Source organism: Dipteris shenzhenensis, chromosome 12, assembly GCF_047967505.1.
Source record: "Dipteris shenzhenensis isolate YYH24624 ecotype China chromosome 12, Dip_SZ_1.0, whole genome shotgun sequence".
NCBI classification, from domain to species: Eukaryota; Viridiplantae; Streptophyta; class Polypodiopsida; order Gleicheniales; family Dipteridaceae; genus Dipteris; species Dipteris shenzhenensis.
The window spans coordinates 42642906-42665970 of NC_141607.1; the positions used below are offsets into that span (position 1 = coordinate 42642906).

General features: G+C 44.1%; 1 protein-coding gene across 3 annotated transcripts in view; it reads left to right on the forward strand.

The window, feature by feature from the left end:
• The window catches only part of LOC147896246 (putative calcium-transporting ATPase 11, plasma membrane-type), a 96827-nt gene that overhangs the window by 38626 nt on the left and 35136 nt on the right, over nucleotides 1-23065 (forward strand). For 2 of the 3 annotated variants that reach the window (XM_087382516.1, XM_087382519.1), the window contains exons 4-5: nucleotides 9233-9289; nucleotides 10816-10971. In XM_087382516.1, coding sequence (XP_087238642.1) covers nucleotides 9233-9289; nucleotides 10816-10971 — 213 coding nt within the window. The remainder of the gene's footprint in view (nucleotides 1-9232; nucleotides 9290-10815; nucleotides 10972-23065) is intronic. The other variant, XM_087382517.1, reaches the window with a different exon arrangement.

Genomic DNA, 23065 nt, shown 5'->3' on the forward strand with positions numbered 1-23065 from the left:
GCCAATTCCCGACGGTCCTTTTCAAGACATAGGTATGGATTTCGTGAGTCCACTTCCAGCATCCGCAGGTACGTGTAACACTCAATGTCTTACTATTGTTTGTCGCTTTAGTAAATATTGTATGTTTATTGCTTGCAAACAAACGGCCAGCGTTGAAGATGTAGCTCGTTTGTTTATGAAGTATTGGTATCCCGATTCCCATTGGAGGGTTGCCAAAGACCATCACATCCGACAGGGACGCCAAGTTTACGTCTAACTTTTGGTGAGACTTGTTTGATAATTTTGGTACTAAGCTGGAGATGTCCAGCGCTTTCCATCCGCAATCGAATGGCGAGACGGAAAAGTATAATGGTATGGCGTTTGATATTTTGAAATCATATTGTCATGATGCTCAGGGAAAGTGAAAGCAGTTTCTTCTGCTCGTGCAGGCCATTCTGAAAAAAACCTATTCTTCGAGTATTGGCTGCACACCTTATGAAGGGGCGTTTGGACGGTGGTTTACATCACTCCTCACCCGGATGGTGTCTCCATCTCTTAAAGCCAATAAAACCACTGAATCAATGGCGGAGATTACGGAGTTTGTGAAAAGCTACATCGCCAAAGCTCAAGCATCGTATACGCGCCAGGCTAACAAATCAGACGAGATGTCCAGTATAAAGAGGGTCAATGGGTGTATTTACGCATTATCAAGCAAAGATTGAAGCAGGTGGGCAAGCGATGCTCTAAGTGTTGGAAAGTAGAGGACAGAATCACACTCCTCACACTACCGATCGCAGCTCAAACAACACTCAAAGAGATAGAGAGAGATAGATATGTATGTATGTTTGTAGGTGTATACATAATATACACACATATATATACATACATACATACATACATACATATATATGTGTGTGTGTGTATACACACACATATTGTCGGAAAGGTCACCTCCCCATCTGTAAGCCCCCAAATGAGGAGAGCGTGGGGGAGGGAGACCTAGGGCAGAAGATGCCTAGAGGAGTGAAAGAGAGGGGGCTGCCACATGGGCAGCACCTCACAGCCAAGAGTGAAGAGATGGCTGCCACATGGACAGCAGCAAGGCTGTCATGTGGGCAGCACTGCTCAAGAGCATCTTGGAGAGCCTGGAGCGAGGTCTTTGGGCTGTGAGTATCTGCAGCAGACGTGCAGGCGGACAGCACCACTGTACGGGCCAGTACAGAGGGCTGGAAGCAAGGTACGGAGCAGATGCAGATGACCAGACGGCTGGAGCAAAGGCGCGGTACAGGCCGGTCAGGAGAGCAGGGTGAACAGGCGCTGACATGGCTGGGGCCTGGTGGAGCAGCAAATGTGGCTGCCAGTGGGCTGAGGCATGCCTTAAATAGGCTGGGCCCTTGCCTAGATTGGAGGGCCAAAAGCCCTAGAAGTGTGGGCCAAAGGGCCCTACTTTTGGAACCTTAAAGGGCTGGTTTTGGGGCAGTCTGGTCGGCCCAAACAGACCAGCCAGTCGGCCCATTTAGGGCTGGCTGGTTGGTTACTTCAAGGGGCCCTTGGGGCCTATAAAAGCAGAGGCCACAGGCCTCATTTCAATATCCAGCAACCAGCAGTTCCAGGGCAGAAAGGAGCAGCAGGAAGCCTACTCTTTGGGCCTATCTACAGGAGGTGAGAGAGTGCAACAGGTGCTGCAGACTTAGCTCTAGGGAGAGGCTGGACCTTGGCTGTCTTCTAGGGCAGCAAGGTGCTGAGATCATCATACCTTCTGGAGCAGCCATTCACAAGTAGGTTGGAGCAGTGGAACAGGGACCTGTGTGCTGCATACAAAGCTTGGCAGGGGCTGCCCACCTAGGCTGATTCACAGGAGAAGAACACACTGGACGGAAAGTCTACAGATGCTCGAGGTGGAGCACACGGGCTCGAGTCTAGAGATAACTGGCTGATAGGAGAAGGACCTTGTGGTAAGATCGGAGGACCACACCCTTGGTGGGACTCTGGATCTATATCTTTTGTATTGTGTCCATAGTTTTGGACGGAAATATTATTTTGGTGGTTTCTCTATCTGGCTGGTTCATTGTCTATTGATGAGTCTGCTAATCTATGTGACGCACATTAAGTAAAGAAAATTGTGATTCCACACACCCACACCCACACTGTGTGAGCTCTTGGGCATTACTATAAGTCTTCCTGTTATGCTCTAGCCGGGATAGCATGACCTCGGATAGATCGGTGGGCATTTTCTCTTAGATGACCAACTTTTGTAATAGTTAATGTGCGTGATTAAAATGGTGAAGAGAAGTAACTGCCAAGGTCCTAGGTGAGGGCGGAATGGCATTGACTAGATAGTTCTGAGTGCTATGGCCTAGATGCACCTAAATGTGCAATAATGCCAAGGGGCAAGTGGTTTTTAATGTGCCCCAAGAGAGGGGTAAAAAAAGGTGCACCAAGTGGAGAGGCTATATTGATGACATTTGGCAAGGAGAACTATCTAGGGAATTGAGGGTCTCATGGATAAGTATGAAGGAAAATAACGAAGGCATATACGTATCTGACGATTTACTATCCTTGAGAATAGGCTGGGTGGAACAAGAGATAGCCATCGCCCGTGATTGTTTCAATGACGAGTAGAGGTTTAGGCTACAGATAAAAACGAGGATAGATAAAGTCGTTTACATTTTGGTATCAGAGCAAGGCTAGAGGATGAAGGGGGATTCGTGATTTACGACGAAATCTGTGGATGGGAAGCACTGTAAACTTCGAATCCTGAGAGTCGAGTTATGGCGCTAGCAAAGGCGAAGAACCTTGTCTCCTCCAACCCTGTCGTCGTCTTCAGCAAGTCGTATTATCCTTATTGCAAGCAGGTCAAACAGCTCCTAGCAAGCCTGGGCGTCAAAAGCAAAGCTATCGAGCTCGATGAAGAGAGTGACGCCTAAGTGACGGCGTTCCCGACTGTGTGGTTGGGGTGTCTACCGAGTTGGTGACGTGCTCAGATTGGATCGCCTCGAGCAAGAATTTGGTGAAGACCCGAGGGCTATTGGCCGTCGTACCACGAATCTGTCTGTTCCGCTCCTGGAGTATGGCTGGTTGTGGGCAAGCAGTGATGGGTCGTGGAAGCACGAGCGTGGAGCAGGGACGAGCGACGCGCATGTCTGAGCATTGAAATTAATGGACGGCTAAATTTGGGGCAACGTAGCGGTTCGGTAGTCAGACAGGTTTTTCTGAACGATTTTGGGGCGGGATGATAATCTACGTAACGTGAAGGCGTCACGTCGATTACATTTATCGTAAAATCGTTAGATACATTTTGGTCGCATCTTGCTTGCTGCCCTGCAGAAGCACCGCCTGTGAGGCATTTTAAGGTCTCTGCACAGCCTGTTTGGAATGGACTTCGAAGGGAAACTCTACGTCTGAGAAAGAGCAGGTTGACATTTGGCATCGTTGCGAAACAACCAGGGAGCCTTTCTTTCCATGCAGTTTTTTTTGTTTCCAATTAGTCCGGTTATTTCTGCACTGTAGAAAAAAAAAGGAAAAAAAACCCCGAAAGCAGAATAGAAGTGAAGGGTGTATATATTGGTTATTCGGGTTTTAGAAAAGACTGAAAAAAAAAAAGAAAAAAAGAAAAAAAAAACCCATCTTCCATTGTGAACTTATGGAGGCAGAAGGGCAGAATTCAAGAATGAATCCTAGTGAGTCTAGGGTACAGTCTACACAACAGATGTCACAGCATGCAGTACCTACATTGATTGGTAGGATTTCGATATTAGAGGATGCTTTACAGCAGATTATGAACCAGCAGCTTCAAGTGAATGCTGGTCAAAATGAGATCAGGGAGATGGTGCAAGCCTTGTAGGCTAGACCGTCTGATAAGGGCAAAGCTCCAGCAGAGCCAGAGCCCAGTATACATTCCTTAGAGCGCGCAAGGGTCAAAGTGCCTAATATCGCTAATTACAGACCGGAGAAGTACGCTGGTCGGATGACCGAGCGCAGCTCTGATGTGATCGAGGTTTGGTTACACAAGTGGGAAGAAGGCTTCGCCATTTGTGAGATTAGATCCGATCTAAAGAAAATCCGCGAGGCCACCCACCTGTTTATTGAGGCAGCGGACAGATGGTGGATAAAGCAACAGAAGGATCAAGTTGCTCCAACCACCTGGGAAGGGTTTAAAGCTGAATTCAAGAAACACTTTCTCCCACCTGATGAAGAATCCCGAGCTTGGGATGCTTATAGAAATCTTCGTCAGAGGAGTCTGTCAGTGGCAGAGTACACTAACAAATTCAGGGAATGTGTCATGAAAATAACAGACCCTCTCCCTATGTTGGTTCAGTTAAAGGACTATATCTATGGACTGAACGACAAGATCAAAATGGAAGTTCGGGCTAAATATGTGACTACACTAGATGAATCTATAGCAGTAGCCCTGAACTATGAGGATGCCAGAGGCAGATCTGGTGGATTTGTGCAGGTAGGGACTCAGTATGAGCACCCGAGAAAAGGGGGATTTCAGAGGAAATGGATTTCAAAGACAAGTGTCTCGCAGCCAAGTGGCCAAACCAAGCAGGTGAAGCCGGTTGAGGGACCAGTAAAGACAAGTACCACCGTTGGGGTGAAAAAGAAAATAACTCCAATGGCAGCCCGGGCTTGGTCAAAGTCCTCGTTGACCCCTGAACAAAAAGAGAAAGCTAGAAAAGAAGGATTGTGCTTCGGCTGCCTTCAGCGACATCAGTGGAAGGATTGTCCACTGAATAAAGACCGTCGCACGGCTAATATGATAATATCTGAATGCGACGTGGAAATGCAGGAGAGTCCCAATGCGGAACATATGCAGATGCAACTGGCGGGACCTTCTCAGAGGTTAGTACCTTGTTTGTTATGTGTATCTGTTGCTAAGTTAGTGACGAGTGCACCTGATAACATCCTATCTAAGCCCGCAGCAACGGGTTATACGGCCTTTAATGATACGGAGTTAATTAAAATGAAAGGGCAAGTGGCCAGTCATGATGTCATTGTGTTGTTTGACTCGGCGTCAACTCACAATGTGATTAACTCCAAGCTCGTGAAGAGGCTGAAATTAAAAACAAGTCCATCTGACTATGCGTATACAGTCAGGATGGCAGATGGAAGTTCAACTGAAGTATGGGACCAAAGGGTTACGCAGTTGGAACTTCGGATTCAGGACTATGCTGAGAAGCTTGATTTTGAAATGACCAAGCTTGCTCATGCAGATATAGCCCTGGGAATGGCGTGGCATTCTAGGAAGAATCCAGCCATTGATTGGAAAAAGCACGTATATCAATTCAAGATGAATGATGTGCTTTATGTATTGCGAGGTGAAAAAGATATACCTCAGGGACCGTTGGTTTCTGTAATGGAAATCATAAAGGCTCAAGTAGAGTTGTTATTCCTTTGCACAGCATCGGTAGAGCCGGTTGATGATTCTTCGGCTAGCACTGATGTTACGCAAAGTGGTGAGATGGCCAAGCTGGCTAATCTTATAACAGAGGAGTTCTCTGAATGTCTTAGGGATGAACTACCTTATGGGTTACCTCCAGAGCGGAAAGTTCAGCATAAGATTGAACTGATCCCGGGGGCAGAACCTGTAAATAGACCTCCCTATAGAATGAGTTTTGCTGAAGAAGCGGAGGTGCGTAGACAACTGGAAGAATACCTCAAGTTGGGGCAGATTCGACCAAGTTTCTCACCTTTTGCTTCGCCAGTGATATTAAAGAAGAAAAAGGATGATACGTTTCGCCTCTGTATAGATTATAGAGCATTGAATAATATCACTGTTAAGCACATGTATCCGATGGCTCGGATTGATGATTTGCTAAATGCATTACATGGAGCCGTGATTTTCAGCAAGATAGATCTTAAGTGCGGCTACCATCAAATCCGGATTAGAGCCGAGGATGTGCGCAAAACCGCTTTCAGAAGCAGATTTGGTAACTATGAGTTTTTGGTAATGCCCTTCGGACTTACCAATGCTCCCGCGACCTTCGTCATGCTTATGAACGATTTACTACGTCCGTATATCGGAAAGTTCGTAGTACATTTTATTGACGATATCCTGATATTCAGTAAGAGTGTTACTGAGCATCGTGAACACTTAAGGATAGTGTTCAGTACTTTGAGGAAAGCCAGTCTTTATGTGAATAAAAAGAAAACTATACTGTGTATGGTTAGGCTTGAATACTTAGGGTTCATAATTACTCCACAGGGGGTAGAAATGGATCCGAAGAAAGTGGCTGCGATACTAACTTGGCCAATCCCTCAGAGTCTGACCGCGTTGTGATCATTCTTGGGATTTGTCCAGTTTTATAGAAGGCATATCAAAGGATATTCCGGAATAGTATCGCCATTGACTGATCTGACCTCAGATAAAGTACCTTTTATTTGGGGACAGAATCAACAGGAAAGTTTTAACACCATAAAACAAGCTGTGGTCTCAGGACCGGTGTTAAAAATAGTTGATCCCCAGAAACCGTTGTTCCTAGAAACCGATGCAAGTGGCATTGCGGTAGGAGCAGTTCTCCTTCAAGAGGGAAGGCCAGTAGCCTTTGAAAGCAAGAAGCTTTCTCCCTCTCAAAGGAATTGGCCAACTCATGAATTGGAGTTGTATGCTGTTATCCATGCTTTGAAAACATGGAGGCATTATCTGTATGGTTCAGAGTTTTATGTGGATGTAGATCATGATACTCTGAAACATTTTTGTAAACAGCTTGACTTGAGGGGCCGCCAAGCTAGGTGGGCAGAGCTCATGTAGGAGTTTAATTTGACAATTCGGTACCGAAGAGGAAAAGACAATAAGGTGGCTGATGCGTTGTCTTGCATTATGCACAACCTGAGTTTTACGGTATTAGAGAGTGCTCTAATGACCGAGATAAGAGAAACTCAAAAAGTGGACGAGTTTGTCCAGAGCTTATGGCCTAAAGCTCATGTATTAAAACCCGGGGAAAGTGAAAAGGATGACCTGGCATCCAGAAAAGGCCAAACTTATGCAAGATATACCATAAGGGATGGTATGCTAGTTAGAAATGGCAAGGTTGTAGTACCTGGTCAGAATGATCTCAGGCAGAGAGTCATTCGACAATGTCATGATAGCCCGTATAAGGGACATCCAGGTGTCGAGAAGACATATGATCTCGTGAAGCGAGATTTCTTTTGGTCAAAGATGAAAAAGCATATTCATGAATATGTGACACGGTGTTTCTCATGTCAAGTAAGTAAGGCCGAGCGGGTGAAGCCACCCGGACTGTAGGGCTACCTGCAACACAAGGAGGGTATAATTCTATCCTTGTGGTGGTTGATCGTCTAACCAAGATGGCTCACTTCATTCCGACTAGAGAGTCTGTTAGTGCCCCGCAAGTGGCGGATTTGTTTATTAGACATATATTTCGTCTGCATGGATTGCCTAGATCCATAGTGTCAGACAGAGATGTCAGATTTACCGGTCATTTTTGGACAGCGGTATTTGATACACTAAGGACTGAGTTGGGAATGAGTAGTGGGGATCATCCTGAGACGGATGGTCAGACGGAGAGAGTCAACCAGACTTTAGAGGATATGCTGAGGGCATATGTGTCATTGAGGCAACATACATGGGACAAGTGGTTGCCATTGTTGGAGTTTGCCTACAATGATAGAAAACATTCATCTACCGGGTTCAGTCCGTTTGAGCTGAACTATGGTTATAGACCAGCTAATCCGACTATAGTTGGAGTACTCAGAAAGTGCCTAGTGCCGCGAACTTTGTAGTTCAGATGCGGGAGATGGTAGCACTTGCAAGAGCTAATATCCGCCAGGCTATGGATAGAGCCAAAGTGTATGCGGATGAAAATCGGTCTATAAGAGTATTTGAAGAAGGAGAAAAAGTTTTTCTCAGAGTTCCTTCGCACTCGAAGTCGTTGACTTCAGGAGAGTGTGCTAAGTTATCACCTCGATATTGTGGGCCGTGGTTAATTCTAAAGAGAATAGGCAGTGTAGCCTATAAATTAGAATTGCCACAAGGGTGTAAGGTGCATCCGGTTTTTCATGTTTCGCGCTTAAAGAAATTTTTGCATACAGGTGACTCACTAATCGAAGGTGTGGTTTGTTTCAGCAGATAGAGGATATTGCAAGGCGCCAGCCAACAAGAATCCTGGACCGAGGAACAATGCAAATACGAAATCGGAAGATACCCACGGTGTTGGTTGCATGGCATGGTCAGCCTCTATCGGAAGCTACCTGGGAATCCGTATACCAGTTACGGAGAGCGTTCCCAGATTTCATCATCGAGGACGCTGATGCTTGAAGAGGGAAGGAATGTTATGCTCTAGCCGGGATAGCATGACCTCGGATAGATCGGTGGGCATTTTCTCTTAGATGACCAACTTTTGTAATAGTTAATGTGCGTAATTGAAATGGTCAAGAGAAGTAACTGCCAAGGTCCTAGGTGAGGGCGGAATGGCATTGACTAGATAGTTCTGAGTGCTATGGCCTAGATGCACCTAAATGTGCAATAATGCCAAGGGGCAAGTGGTTTTTAATGTGCCCCAAGAGAGGGGTAAAAAAAGGTGCACCAAGTGGAGAGGCTATATTGATGACATTTGGCAAGGAGAACTATCTAGGGAATTGAGGGTCTCATGGATAAGTATGAAGGAAAATAACGAAGGCATATACGTATCTGACGATTTACTATCCTTGAGAATAGGCTGGGTGGAACAAGAGATAGCCATCGCCCGTGATTGTTTCAATGACGAGTAGAGGTTTAGGCTACAGATAAAAACGAGGATAGATAAAGTCGTTTACACTTCCGCTGTTTGTACCCTCTGTTGGGTAACTTCTAACACATATACATACATACATACATACATACATACGTACATATATATGTGTCTTCTCTTGATGTATTTAGGCACTTCCCTTTTTTTGGGATAGTGTCTTTGGAATATAATGCAAAAGAAATTTCAAAAACAAAAAAAGTGTGTCTTGTGTATCATATATGTGTGTGTGTGTGTGTGTGTGTGTACGCACACCACACATAGATATGTGTGTGTGTGTGGCCTTACACTGAAATCTTTTGATATCTCTTCTAGGGAATGCTTCTTGTAAATAAACATACATGGATTTCACCTTTAAAAAAAGAGTATGTGTGGGTGTCGAGCGTATATATGCATATATGTATGTATGTATGCATGTGTATATGTTCATCTTCGCATTGTGCCTTCCATTATAATGGCCTATGTGCAGTTTCACTTGCCTTTAATCCCTTGGTCTTTTGCAGAGACTGAGAAATTCATATCTAGGGCTATGGAATGCCTTTGGCGCACTAAAACTGATTGTAAGGCGCTTCGACTTCTTAATTCCAACTATGTTTGTTTGCCCAAAGTGCATGGGGGTTTAAATATTTTGAAAATTCACACTCATGTGATAGCTTGCAGGGCTACTCTCTTGTTGACTTGTTTGGAGCAACGTCAGCCATGGACACTTGTGCTCTCGTTCTTCCGGATCTTGGAAATACACTTTGTTTGCAGAGTATTCCTTGGAGCCGTGTCTTTGATCCTCCGTTAGCTCATTTCAGCCTAGAAAGGCTTATTTTCTGCATCGACTCGGTATCTCCACGGTACATGATGTGGTGGATGATCGAGGTCTTACACTTTCTTTTCCACAGGCCAGGATTGGGGATGCTTCACAGGCCTATTTGGCATATTCTCACTACCATGCTGCATCCATTTCAGCCTGTCCCTCGCTTATCTACTGATCTTTCTTTGATGGATTGGAAGTTTGATCGAGGCATTTCAGGTTATTCTTCCTTTTCGTCGCAGATCTTACTGCCAAGAAAGATTTTCATCTTCTATGCCCACGCCTGCAACCATGGATTCAGGAATACGGGCTTTTGATTTGGCATCTTGACAAACCTCTTGCTTGGTGGAAGGTTTGTCTCGGTTGTATTCGAAACAGTAAGCTCACTCTCAAATAGAGACTTTTCTTATGGTGTTATTTGGCAGGTGTACTACTGGCGGGCTCTTTCTTGGCTGCCAGGCGTATAGCTTCCTCGACTTGCCCATCTTGTTCTCATCTGAGGGAGACAGCCCTGCATTTGCTTTGGACTTGCCCGATTGCCCGAGATTTGCTTCCCAGACTGGGGATCTATCTTCTTGCTCGGCTTCCTGGCATCTCTTTTGGCACGCATTTTGGTTATTTTGGGAGATATGCCTCTACATCAGACTATGTTCAGTTCTTCGGTGGTTGTTGTTATTGGGCAGTGTGCTCTTTGTATCATGCCCATAACTCTTGGATGTACGGACACTCCTGTGGATATTTATCATTTCTTCGCTTCCTCCCTGCATTGCTCCCTTCAGGATGCGGACTTCATGGGAGATCTTCCTGTGGCCCAGTTAGAAGTGTGCTTTCATTCTGTACTAGCTGCTCTTCATTGGATCAGCTATGATGGTCTTTTTTCACCACCTACTACTTTTTGAGTAGTAGTTGTCTCATTTCGGGACATCTATGAATGTACATTCTTCTAAATGAAAGGTTCTTTTACAAAAGAAAAACTATATATGTGCATATGTATATGTATATGTAACACACACTTTTTTTTGGGGGGTGAAATCGTACGCGCGCGCGCACACACACACACATGTATGCATATATATATGTATAGATGCCCAACCATTTTAATGACTAAATTCACAAGCTCCTCTACTTGTACACTAAACTTAGCAAACCTATAATAGGCTTGTGAATGTAAATATGTGACTAGTTACAAGCTCTAAATTTGAGTCTTTGTGATGCATGTGCTTTTTGAAGCGAAAGAGATCTATGTATCTACAATTTATATTTTCCTTGTGCTTGGCATTGTAGGTAATTGCAAGGTCATCTCCAAAAGATAAGTTGGTGTTGGTACAGCATCTAAGAGCTCAACAAGAAGTAGTTGCTGTTACAGGTGATGGTACTAATGATGCACCAGCTTTACATGAAGCAGACATTGGACTTGCCATGGGTATTGCTGGAACTGAGGTATAACTTCTTTCTACTATGCCTCAATATAAATAGTGCAAATCGATTGGGTTGACAAACACAATGCTTTCTTTTGCCTGGCAAACAAAGCTACTCAAAGGCGCGATTCATCGTTAAAATATAAAATGTACAAAGTCTTAGAAAATTTTCATTGGCTTTACATAAAGCAGACATTGGATTTGCCATGGGTATTGCTAGAACTTAGGTATAAATCTTTTTTATTATGCCTCAAGTGAATAGTGCAAATTGATTGGGTTGACAAGCAGAATGCTTTCTTTTGCATGGAAAACAAAGCTACTCAAAGGCGCAACTCATGGTTATAATATAAAATGTAAAACGTCTTGCTCCTCAAATTCATTTCACTCGGATTGATGGATAGTTGACTAGGTAGCCGATGCCTAGGGATTGCCTTCTCTATCCTTGCCTTGGGTTTCTCTCTCTCGCAGCCATGATGATGCATTTACTTTCTTGTATCAAACATCTTTGGGATTGGATGCTTGTTTAGTGGCCTCACTCCTTAGCTGACATTCTATTTTGGTGTTTTTCAGTCTCATAGACCCTAAGGTCTTTCGTATGTGTTAATAATCTTTCTTTCTCTCTTTTTCTGAGCCCCTCCCAGTCCCCCCTCCTAGCTGCCCATCCAGCCTTTTCAACCCCCATCGCGATTTGCGCCACTCCTATCTGCTCCAAGAAACTGCCGTGCCATCCCTGTTTGTTGCTCTGACCTACCCTCGCCAGGTCTGGTCAACCCTAGACCATGGTGGGTATCCATGTCAGCTCCATAACCAAAAACCCTAATCAGAACACAGGCCAAGCTTGCAAGAAACCCATCTGGGTCAGGGCATTCGCCCTAGACTCAACACATAAGGGTTGGCACTAGACCTCCCAGCTATAGGCTCATCCGAGCCACCCTTGAGCTAGGGGTCTAAACCACTTGGATATGAGAGCGAGCCAGCCTCAGGCTCCATGTAGGCCATTCTATGGGCGATCCATAGGTGCCACTCATTCCTTGGTATGTGCCTTGTAGGCCTAGTTATAAGCCGTTACGATATTGGTACAATTAGTACATGTACCAGTTAGGACACCCTGTCCTAGGGTACCTTGAGACAGCCACACATTTGTAGTGAAAAGCTTTGAAAGCTTGAGCAGAAATTCGCCTTTGGGTTTTGGGAGACTGCCCTCCTCTCATTTGCGTTATCAATTGGTGCTTTTGCCTTGCATTTCAGCACTATGGCTGGTAGTAAGGATGATTTGTTTGGGATGATTGGGGTTGAGGACAAACTTGATGATGGTACAAATTACCCTATGTGGGCCTATATGATGGGGCATGTTTTGGTTGAAGGATTTGAAGCTTGAAGAGGGTGGTAATATGGATGCATATCTTACCAGTGTGAAGGATTTGAAAGAGCAGTTGGCCAACATTGATGAGGTGGTTGATGTTCCTAATTCTCAGCTTGTTTCTAATACCCTTGATGGATTTCCTGACTCCTACCAAGGCTTTGCTACTACTTTGAGGTTGGTTGCAAGTGGCAATGCCAACCATTATTCCTTTGACCAGCTGGTTGCCCTCTTACTTCAGGAGGAACAAAGCTGTGCGAACAGAAATGCTTCTATGGCTAGTGATCAAGCCTTTGTTGCATAGCATAAAAACAAGGGCAAAGGCAAGGTTTCAGTTGGTAAGCCCCCTCATACACATGCTGGTCACTCCCATGATGCCTCTTCTTCTGGGGAGAAGAAGAAGAAAAAGAGATGCAGCTGTTGCAGGAAACTTGAGCATGATATTTCTGAATGCAGGAAGAGAATTGCATCTGAAAAGAAGAAGAAAGAGTTTAGTCTTGCAGTTTCTGGTTCTCCTAGTCCAGATAATCGACATGAGTCAACTAATTTTGCATATGACCAGCATTGGGCTTTTCTCGTTACTTGTTAGTATAATCCTGATGTTCATGATGTTTGCATGATAGTTTCTGATGTTTATGAGGCGTGGTTCTTTGATTCCTGACGGAGGTTATTTAGCTCACTTGAGCATGCATCAAAGGGGGGGACATTTACATGTGCCAATAATGCATCTTATACAGGGGAAGGCATTGGGCAAGTTGCCATTACTTCTGTTTTTGGTGGTCTAGTCACCCTAGACAATGTACTTTATGTACCAGGCATCCGCAAAAACCTCATATCCATTTCGGGTCATAGCTACTTGTGGATATCAGGTTCTCTTTGATGGTGTTAGGTGGGCGGTCACAAGCCTTTACTATGGTGTTGACTGGCACATTGACTAGAGGGCTCTATAGACTTGATGCATATGCCAGATGCTTGGATGATGTTGGACTTGCAGATGCAGATGCGTATGCTGTTGATACTTCTACCATGGCAGAGACTCATTTGTGGCATGAGAGGTTTGGACACCTCAACTTTGGGGCTGTGGTGAAGCTACATAAGGATGGTATGGTTGTTGATCTTCCTAAAATGCATATGCCTTCAAAGCATGTTTATGAAGCTTGCTTGCTTGGTAAAATGCACCGTTTTGCATTTCCCAAGGATGGGAGAGTTGGTGCCTCAGGCAAGTTGTATTTAATTCATAGTGATGTTTGTGGATCCATGTGGGTTGCAGCTCTCAAGAGATTTTACTATTTTGTCACCTTCATTGATGACTTCACCAGATATACGTGGATTTTTGCCTTGAAATCCAAATCTGAAGTTTTTGCATGCTTCAAACATTCCTTGCCTTGGTAGAGAATGAAAGCGGGCTGAAAATTGCCCACATTAAGACAGACAGGGGGGTGACTATATGTCAAAGGAATTTGCTGACTTTTTGGTCTCACGTAAACATCATCAATGCACCGTGCCATATACTCCTCAGTAGAATCCTGTAGCTGAGAGAAAGAATAGATCAGTCATGGAGATGGCCAGGTGTATATTGAAAGGCAAGAATTTTCCTAACAAATTGTGGTTGGATGCTGTTATGTGTGCAAATTATATTTTGAACAGATGTCCCACAAAGGCATCGAAAACCATTACACCTTATGAGGCTTGGACAGGTCATAAGCGTATGATTTCTCACATGAGGATTTTTGGATGCTTGGCATATGCACATGTGCCTTCTCAGACACGCACAAAGTTGGATGATAAAGCTGTCAAATGCATTTTTATTGGGTATAGCTCAGAGAGCAAGGGCTACAAGCTCTACCAGCCCCGCATGGGCAAGGTTTTTGTCAGTAGGGATGTTGTCTTTGATGAATCTTCCTCTATGCCTTTGCTGGATTGTCAAAAACAGCACATTGTTGATTCCCCAAATCTCTTTGACAGCTTAATGCCTTTGTTTTCGTTAGACCCATGATGATGTCACATTTGAGGTTACTCTTCCTTCCATTGGTCATTTGCAGCCACATGTGCAATCTGAAAATTAGCATGATTTATAGCCTGATATGCCTCAGATTGATCAGGATATTGTACACATGGCTATTGATCATGAGAGTGCTGAAATAGAGGAGCCCAAAAAGATTCCCTGTTGGCTCTTCGACACTCTAAAGGACAGCAAATAAGATGCTCCTCTGCCAGCCCGTTCTAGAGCAGCTGTTCGGAAAGAACATGCTAATTTGGTTGCTTCTACATGGTTGCTACAACATGCAATGAAGAGCCATTATGCCATAAGGATGCCTTTCAAAATAAATGTTGTACACATGGCTATTGATCATGAGAGCGCTGAAATAGAGGAGCCCAAAAAGATTCCCTGTTGGCTCTTCGACACTCTAAAGGACAGCAAATAAGATGCTCCTCTGCCAGCCCGTTCTAGAGCAGCTGTTCGGAAAGAACATGCTAATTTGGTTGCTTCTACATGGTTGCTACAACATGCAATGAAGAGCCATTATGCCATAAGGATGCCTTTCAAAATAAATGTTGGTTGAAGGCTATGCAAGCTGAATTGGATTCTACTTATCAGAATAACACTTGGAAGTTCTGTGACTTGCCTTCTGGCAATAATGCCATTGAGACTAAGTGGGTCTATAAGATTAAACGGAAAGCTGATGGTTTAGTGGACCGTTACAAAGCCCGTCTTGTTGTTAAGGGCTATGCACAGTAGCAAGGAATTGACTTTGAGGAGATTTTTTCCCACACTTCTAGGATCACTACTATCAAGATTGTTTATTGCCTTTGCTGCCCACTTTCATTGGGAGGTACATCAGCTTGATATTAAGACATGTTTTCTTCATGGGCATTACAGGAAGAAGTCTATGTTACCCAACCTCCTAGCTTTGAGGTTGAAGGTTCTAAAAGGAAGGTATGCCGCTTAAAGAAAGCCCTTTATGGATTGAGGCAGGCACCCCGGGCTTGGTATTCCAGGTTACATGCTCATTTGCTTAGTCTTGGCTTTCAGAACAGCCCTACAGAGGCTGCCCTTTACACCCGAAAGAGTGGCACAGATTTGCTGATTTTAGTACTCTATGTGGATGACATGCTTGTGACTGGGACGCATGCCGAGCAAATTGCAGCTTTTAAGCTTGACTTGCAGAGGACATTTGCTATGTTTGATCTTGGTCTTTTGCATTACTATCTGGGCATTCAATTTGCTAGTAGTGAGGGGGGTGTTTTGATGTCACAATCCAAGTATATTGGACAGCTTTTGCAGTGTTTTCAGTTTGAGAGGATTGCAAGCTAATATCCACACCATTAGAGCCTGGTTTTCACTTCTCATCTGAGGATGGTAGTGATGCATGTGATGTCACTCTCTGTCAGCACTAGTTGGTTTTTTGATTTATTTATGCCATACCAGACCCGATCTTCAGTATGCTGTTTCACAGTTGAGCATATATATGCACATCCCCTTTACACACCATTGGCAAGCCGTGAAGCGTGTCTTCAGGTACTTCAAAGGCACTTAGCATTTAGGCCTTCTCTATGAGGCCGATTCTTCATTTTTTATGCATGGATACACTGATAGTGATTGGGCTGGCTGTTCCGGCACCCGTGTGTCACATAGTGGCAACTGTTTCATGCTTGGTACTCCATGCATCTCTTGGTTTAACAAGAAGCAGACTACATTTGCGACCTCTAGTTGTATCGAGTACAGAGCAACTTTTACAGCTACAGTGTAGTGTGTTTGGCTCCAGAAGTTACTTGCAGATCGTATGGATGTCAGACTGCTCCCATCGTCATCTTCATCACTAATATTCAGAGTGTTGCACAAAATCCAGTTTTCATTGCCCGCACAAAGCATATTGAGGTTCACTATCACTATGTTAGAGAGACATTATCAGCAGGTGATATTCAGTTGTCTTATGTTCCCACTGAAGACAACTTGGTAGATCTTTAGACGAAGGCTTTTCCTAGACCTAAGTTTGAAGCTTTTTGACAAGCTTTAAACTTAGTATCTTTTGTGACTTGATTTGTTATGCTCTGTACAGTCATAGGTTTCTATATCCCTACGAGATGAACATGTGCAACCATGACATTAGTTATTCAGGTATTCTGAGATGTGTCCAGGATACTTCAGCCCATACCATGGAGGGGGTTTTATAGGCCATTCTGTGGGCAATCCATAGGTGCTACTCATTTCTTGGTATGTGCCTTGTAGGCCTAATTATAGGCAGTTAGGACAGTTGGTATAGTTAGTACATGTACCAGTTAGGACACCTTGTCCTAGGCTTTTGTTATATTGGGTGTCTCTTGAACTCTCTCATTGAGTTTTGCAGAAATTCATTACAGCAGCTCGTTTTTGCCTCTTGACCTTCCATTGCTTGTCCTAGCCTACACTCTAAACTTGTGTCTCATACCACAAGTCCTTCACCCTAGCAATTGTAAACTACTCAGTGCTTTCTGACAACTTGGAGATAGGGTGTTACAAACTTTTTATTCAGAATTTTATAAGGTGCTCATGGATGCATACTGGAAGAGATTGCATGAGAATGTGAGATCTTGCAAAGCTTGACAATTTGCTGAATATGAATAGCAATAAAGAGATACACACAATTGAAATTTGCAAAACTTGCTGACAGTACACGTGGGTTGAGGGGCTAAGACGGAGCCCCCCCCGTTATCCAGGCTCACTTTATTTCTTGAAAAAGAGATACAAGACCAAGGTGCAATGCACCTCCCAAACTTTGAACTCAGTTGATGACTATGACCTAGATAGAAGACTTAGGAACACTGTAGAAAGAGATAAACAGTAGAGAGAATGACTCCATGGCTGAGACTAGAACAGATTCAGCTCCTAGACATCCCAATCCTCAAGGAAGAAGCTTGCAACAATTACCACTTCCATCCAACATTAGTTGCAAGACTAGTTATCTAGAGCAATACCAACATGAAAATGTGTTGCAAATGAGACAAACTTGAAATTACAGACTCCCCTCATTACTTGACTCCTTTGGAGATGGAGTCTTTGATGCTTTTGCAGCCCCCTTGGATGGGAAGAGTGAGAACAAGAGGCTGGAGTGAGAACAACTCAAAAAAGAGGCTTGTAGGCTAGAAGGAGAAAATTTGAAAGGAGTGATGCTTTTAGAAAGAGAGTGTCATGGCTGCTACCAGGCTAGCAGATGGGAAAGAGATGCTGCTGCTGCTCCAAAAGTGCAGAGAAGAGGCTGATTTCTGCATGGGAAGGGCTGGAACAGTAGAGAGAGAAAACTTGCTAGGGAGTAATGCTTTAGAGAGAGAGATTTATGGCTGCTCCCAGGCAGGGGAAGGAGGAGATGTACTGCTGCTGCTCTGGAGGAGAGGAGAGGACTGATTTCTGTAGAGGGAAAGAGCCTAAACTGTAGAGAGAGAATTTCTGCCCAGTAGAGAGAGAAAGACTGGCAGAGGAGAGAGAAAGCCTGCAGCAAGAGAAAGAAGGGCCTGGAGAGGAGTTGGCTGGTCCCAAAGGGTGGAGGAGGAGCTGCTGCATCAAGGGAGAGAGGCTAAAAACGAGTTTTTCTATGCAAGGCCCTCTAGAGAGAGCATTGATTTGCTGGTCTTTTTGTGATTATCCACCTTCTTCTCAAATTTTTGGAAATTTGGGAGTTTGAGTATTTCTTGACTGACTCGGACTTCTGGGGGTGACATGGAGGGTGTGCATGGCCTTGAAAGCTTTGGCTTGTCTCGCTTTTTGCTCTGTTCAACTCATAGCTCCAACTCTCCTTGATAGTGGGCATCATGTATGCTAGAGTTTACCTTTACCATAACTCTGTACCACCCATCGTCCATTGTGATTTGAAGCCCAGCAAGTCTTGCGAGACAAAGACATGGAGGCATATACAGGGGATTTCGGCATTGCAAAACTCATAACAAGTGCCGATTATAGTATTGCCTTGACCTAGTTGAACGTCCAAGGCTTGATTGGGTTGATAATCCTTGGTTTGTAATTTGAAGCAGTCGAAAGCATTTTGGATATAGTTGGGCACTGATGGCTCAAAGACGACCCGTTTGCCTGTCTGTGCATAGTCCTCATCTTTTTGGCTATCGTCGAGGAGTGAGTAACTGATCAAAGACTATGTCTTTGTCTATTTGTGATGAAAGAGTGCACATTCTTCTTGAATACGTCCACAAAATCAGTTGTGTACAGATATACAGTGTAATACTTTTGGAGCTGATAATAATTGGCAAGTGACCTACAAACTGTAAGAAATCCTAAATTTGCTATTTTTAGAAATGTGCTAAGGAACAGAAAGGAGACTGAAATAGCAGAGAACAAGGAATAATTGTATTGCTTGAATGTCTGTAGGGTATCTGTTGTGTGTCATCAATACAATTGGGCCTCTCTTATATAGAGAGTGAAGAGTCACACATGAAAGGTGTGTACTCCAAAGTGTATGTGCATGAAGAGGTGTGTACCCCTTGTGAAGGGTGTGACCCTTGATGAGAGGGTACATTACAATAGGAGTGTCTCTTCAATAGAGTGTCTCTTGTGAAGGGTTGTGCCTCATAGGAAGTGTCTCGTCGAAAGGGCATACCCTTCCACAAGTGTCCATTCATCAAACCATCCATAAGTCTAGATATAGAGAAAGCAATACGTCACAGATCGTGACATCCCCTCCCACTCAAAATAAGACCCTGGTGGAGATAATGAACTGATGTAGAAAATATCACTGTAAATTCTGAAAATACTGCTGTAAAATGTCAGGGTACTGCTGTAAGTCTTCATCAGATTGCCAAGTAGCGTCAGAGTCGTCCAGATCTTGCCAAAGAACAAGGAATTCTGTGAAAAGTCAATGTCGAGTCTCTCGCTGTCGATGGTCCAGAATACGCTCAGGAATAAGGAGAACATAATCGTCTTCGATTTCTGGGACATAATCACCCGCAGGAGGAACTGCTTCATCACCTGGAATGTACGTCTTTAGCCAAGAAATATGAAATGTCGGATGGAATTTACCTCATGATGGTGGTAATTCCAATTTGTAACTTAAAGGTGAATTTCTCTTGATGATCCGGAAAGGTCCATAGTATCTTGGTGGCAACTTAGGAAACACAGACTTAACCGTCTTATAGCGATGTGGGGCTACAAATAATAGCACCATGTCACTAGTGTCAAATTCCAGGTGACGTCTATGTTTGTTGGCAGACCGTTGATACCGCTCTTGTGCTTTTCGCATATGATCCCTAACTTGGAGTAGAATGTCTTGCATTTCTTGAACCAGTTGATCAGCTAGGGCCACTCGATATTGAAGTACAAAATTCGTTGGTACAATCAGAGTGTGTCCATAAGCTGCTTGAAATGGAGTCATGCTGATGGCACTATGGAAAGAGTTATTATAAGCAAACTCAAGGAGTGGCAGATACTCTTCCCAAGCTGCTAGGCGTGACTGAATATAATGTCGAAGCATTTCTTCTAGAACTTGGTTGACTCTTTTAGTCTGGCCATCTGATTCTGGGTGGTAGGCTGAACTGAACAGTAGAGTTGTACCCAAAGATTCGAACAGTGAAATCCAAAAGTGACTGGTAAACTTAGGATCTCTGTCGGATATGATATTCTTGGGCAATCCATGGTGTCGGAAGATGTGTTGTATGATGAGTTTGGCTATGTCCGGAGCCTGTGCACTGCTTTTGCAAGCAACAAAGTGTGCCATTTTGGACAATCGATCAACAATTACCATAATCTGAGTGTTACCTCGGGAGGATTGTGGTAGTGTTGTAATGAAATCTGAGTGTTACCTCGGGAGGATCGTTCGTATAAGAATAGGATGAGAAAATCTTCTGTTCGGAAGTCGAAGGTTGATCTTTTGAAAGAACTTGTACTGCTGTGCCGAAGTCTTTATCATTGAAATACTTCCCTTTGAATGAATTCGGAACATCCACAGATAATGTAGAGATTACCATAGTTGATGCTAGAGTTAACCTGCTGAGACCATCTGCAACTACATTGCGTAGTCTTGGAATGTACTCAATGGTCATGTGAAAGTTGGCCAGAAACTCAACCCAGCGTGCTTGTCGAGCGTTCATGACTGGCTGAGTAAAGATATACTTTAGAGAGTGATGGTCTGTCTTGACCATCGAGTCGGCTCCCATGAGATAATGTTTCCAAGAGCGATAAGCATGTACAACGGCAAGAAACTCCTTATCATAAACCGGGTATCGGGTTTGGATATCAGAATGTTTATGGCTGTCAAAAGCAATAACTCTGCCTTCTTGCATCAAGACTGCTCCTGTAGTGATGTCGGAAGCGTCGGTCATGACCTCAAATGGAAGGTTTGGGTCATCAATAGCCATAACTGGTGTGGTAGTGAGTGCTTGCTTGAGTTGTTGGAAACTATACTCTGTTTCGGGAAGCCACTAAAAAACTGCTGTGCTTTTCAATAATTCGGACATAGGAGCAGCGATTTCAGAAAACTGATAGACCTTTGTATGGTAAAAGTTTGCCAATCCGAGAAAAGAGCGGACATCATGAACATTCTTAGGAGTAGGCCAGTTTCGGATTACCTCGACCTTCTTGGGATCCACAGAGATGCCTTGAGCGGAAATAACATGTCCCAAATATTCGAGTTGGGTCTTGAAGAACTCACTCTTCTCAATGTTGATGTAGAGAGAATTTGCGCGGAGAACTTCAAAAACTTGGTGAAGATGTTGTTTGTGCTCATGTAGGGATCTGCTGAAAACGAGGATGTCATCGAGGTAAATGATGACGAACTTATCGAGGAAAGGCCTGAAGATGTCGTTCATTAGTGTCATGAATGTGGCCGGGGCATTGTTTAACCCAAAAGGCATGACCAAACATTCATAGTGTCCATACTTTGTTCGAAAAGCTGTCTTGTACTCGTCGCCTTCTCGTATGCGAATTTGATGATAACCTGAACGAAGATCAATCTTTGAGAATTGTGTTGCATGTAGAAGTTGATCGAAGAGGTCATCGATGCGAGGCAATGGATACTTGTTTTTGATAGTGAGCTTGTTGAGGGCTCGGTAGTCAATACAGAGGCGCATTGACTTATTCTTTTTTTCCACCAGTAGTACAGGAGATCCGAAAGGGCTGCGACTGGGCCGAATGTGACCTTTGTCGAGTAGTTCGGTCACCTGTCTTTGGATTTCTTCATTTTGAGTGTAAGAAACCTGATAAGGAGGTTTTGACGGTGGATTACTGCTGGGAATAAGTTCGATCGGGTGATCCACTGGTCGTCGAGGTGGTAACTGCTTTGGCAATTCCTGTGGAAAAATATCCAGGTAGGGTTGGAAAAAAGGTTGGTTGAGGTATTCAGGAGGATCCTTTGTTGGTGTCTCCTCTACTGTCGTAACCAACAGAAGTGAAGTCTTTACTTGACGTTTACGAACCCACTTCTTTACTTGTAGGGCAGAGGCAACTGGGGTTGAAGGAGAGTCCCTTAAACCAGTTAGCTCAATAAGTTTTCCCTGGTGGACAAATTGGATAGTATGGCTGCGAAAACTGATTGATGGATCATAGTCATAGAGCCACTGTTGTCCAAGTATGAGATCGTATTGAGAAAGAGGCATGATGTGGAAGTTCAACTTGTCCGTATAATGTTGGATGCGAAAAGACAAGTTTTTGATCCTGGTGTTGCACAAGAAGGTAGTTGCATTTGTGAGTTCAATCTGATAGTCCATGAGACTAGGACTGGTGGTCAACTGAAGGTTGTCGACCATATAACTAGCTAGGAAGTTATGAGAGCAGCCACTGTCGATGAGGATAGTGACCGTTGTTCCACGAATCGATCCTTGAACACAAAGTACTTGAGTGGCTAGGGAAGGTTCGGGGTTGCTGGCAAGGCTCATGTGGATGGTATTTGCCATTCTAACAGCTTTGCCTTTCTTGTCTTGTGCTGGGGTAGCATCTTCTGTTTGGGATCTGTTTGGGAAGTGCTAGGTTCCATATTGGAATTTTGCTTTGGTCGCTTGGGACAATTGAACCATCTATGGTCACCTGTACAGATGGTACAAAGTCCTTTTGTGATGGAGTTGTTCTTCTTGTCAGTGGCCGCACCTTTATGTTGGGAATGTCGGTGATGACTTTGTGAAGAAGAGGCGGCGCGATCCTTGAAGGAGTGCTTCCGTTGGAATCCAGCATACGATTTTTGAGACTTCTGGGGTTCTTGAGACTGTCGCTGACCTTGATTACCGGAGTTTTTTCGAAACCAGGTGTTATCTTGAGGGCGAGCACCTTTGGCCATAGTAGAGTTCTGTGTGCGATTAGCACTCTGCTTCCCTGTGTTTTGGAAATCTGTAATGCGCTCTGCGTAAGCAATAGCGCCAGTCGTGGTGGTGATGTTAGCTTTAAGGACATCAATGCGTAACGAGGGATTTAGGCCTGAGATGAAAGCATGAAGGCGATCATCCTCAGTTAAACCATCAATCTCTAGCACCAATGTGGTGAACTGAGAGATGTAGGAAGACAGGGAGCTTGTTTGCTCGAACTGTCGGAGTTCTGATCGTGCTTGGAAGTCCGCATTGGCAGGTATGAACTGCTTACGGAGCACGTGTTCAAAACGTTCCCATGTTAACACACTTTTGCCGTCCTTTAAGCGTCTTTGCCACCATAGAAAAGCTGTATCCTTGAGGAGGGAGGCTGTCAAGGCGATCTTTTTGCCTTCAGAGAGGTCAACAGTATCAAAATACATGCGCATTTTTGTGAGCCATTGGTCAACTGTTCGGCGATTGCGTTGACCAGTGTAGGCTTCCG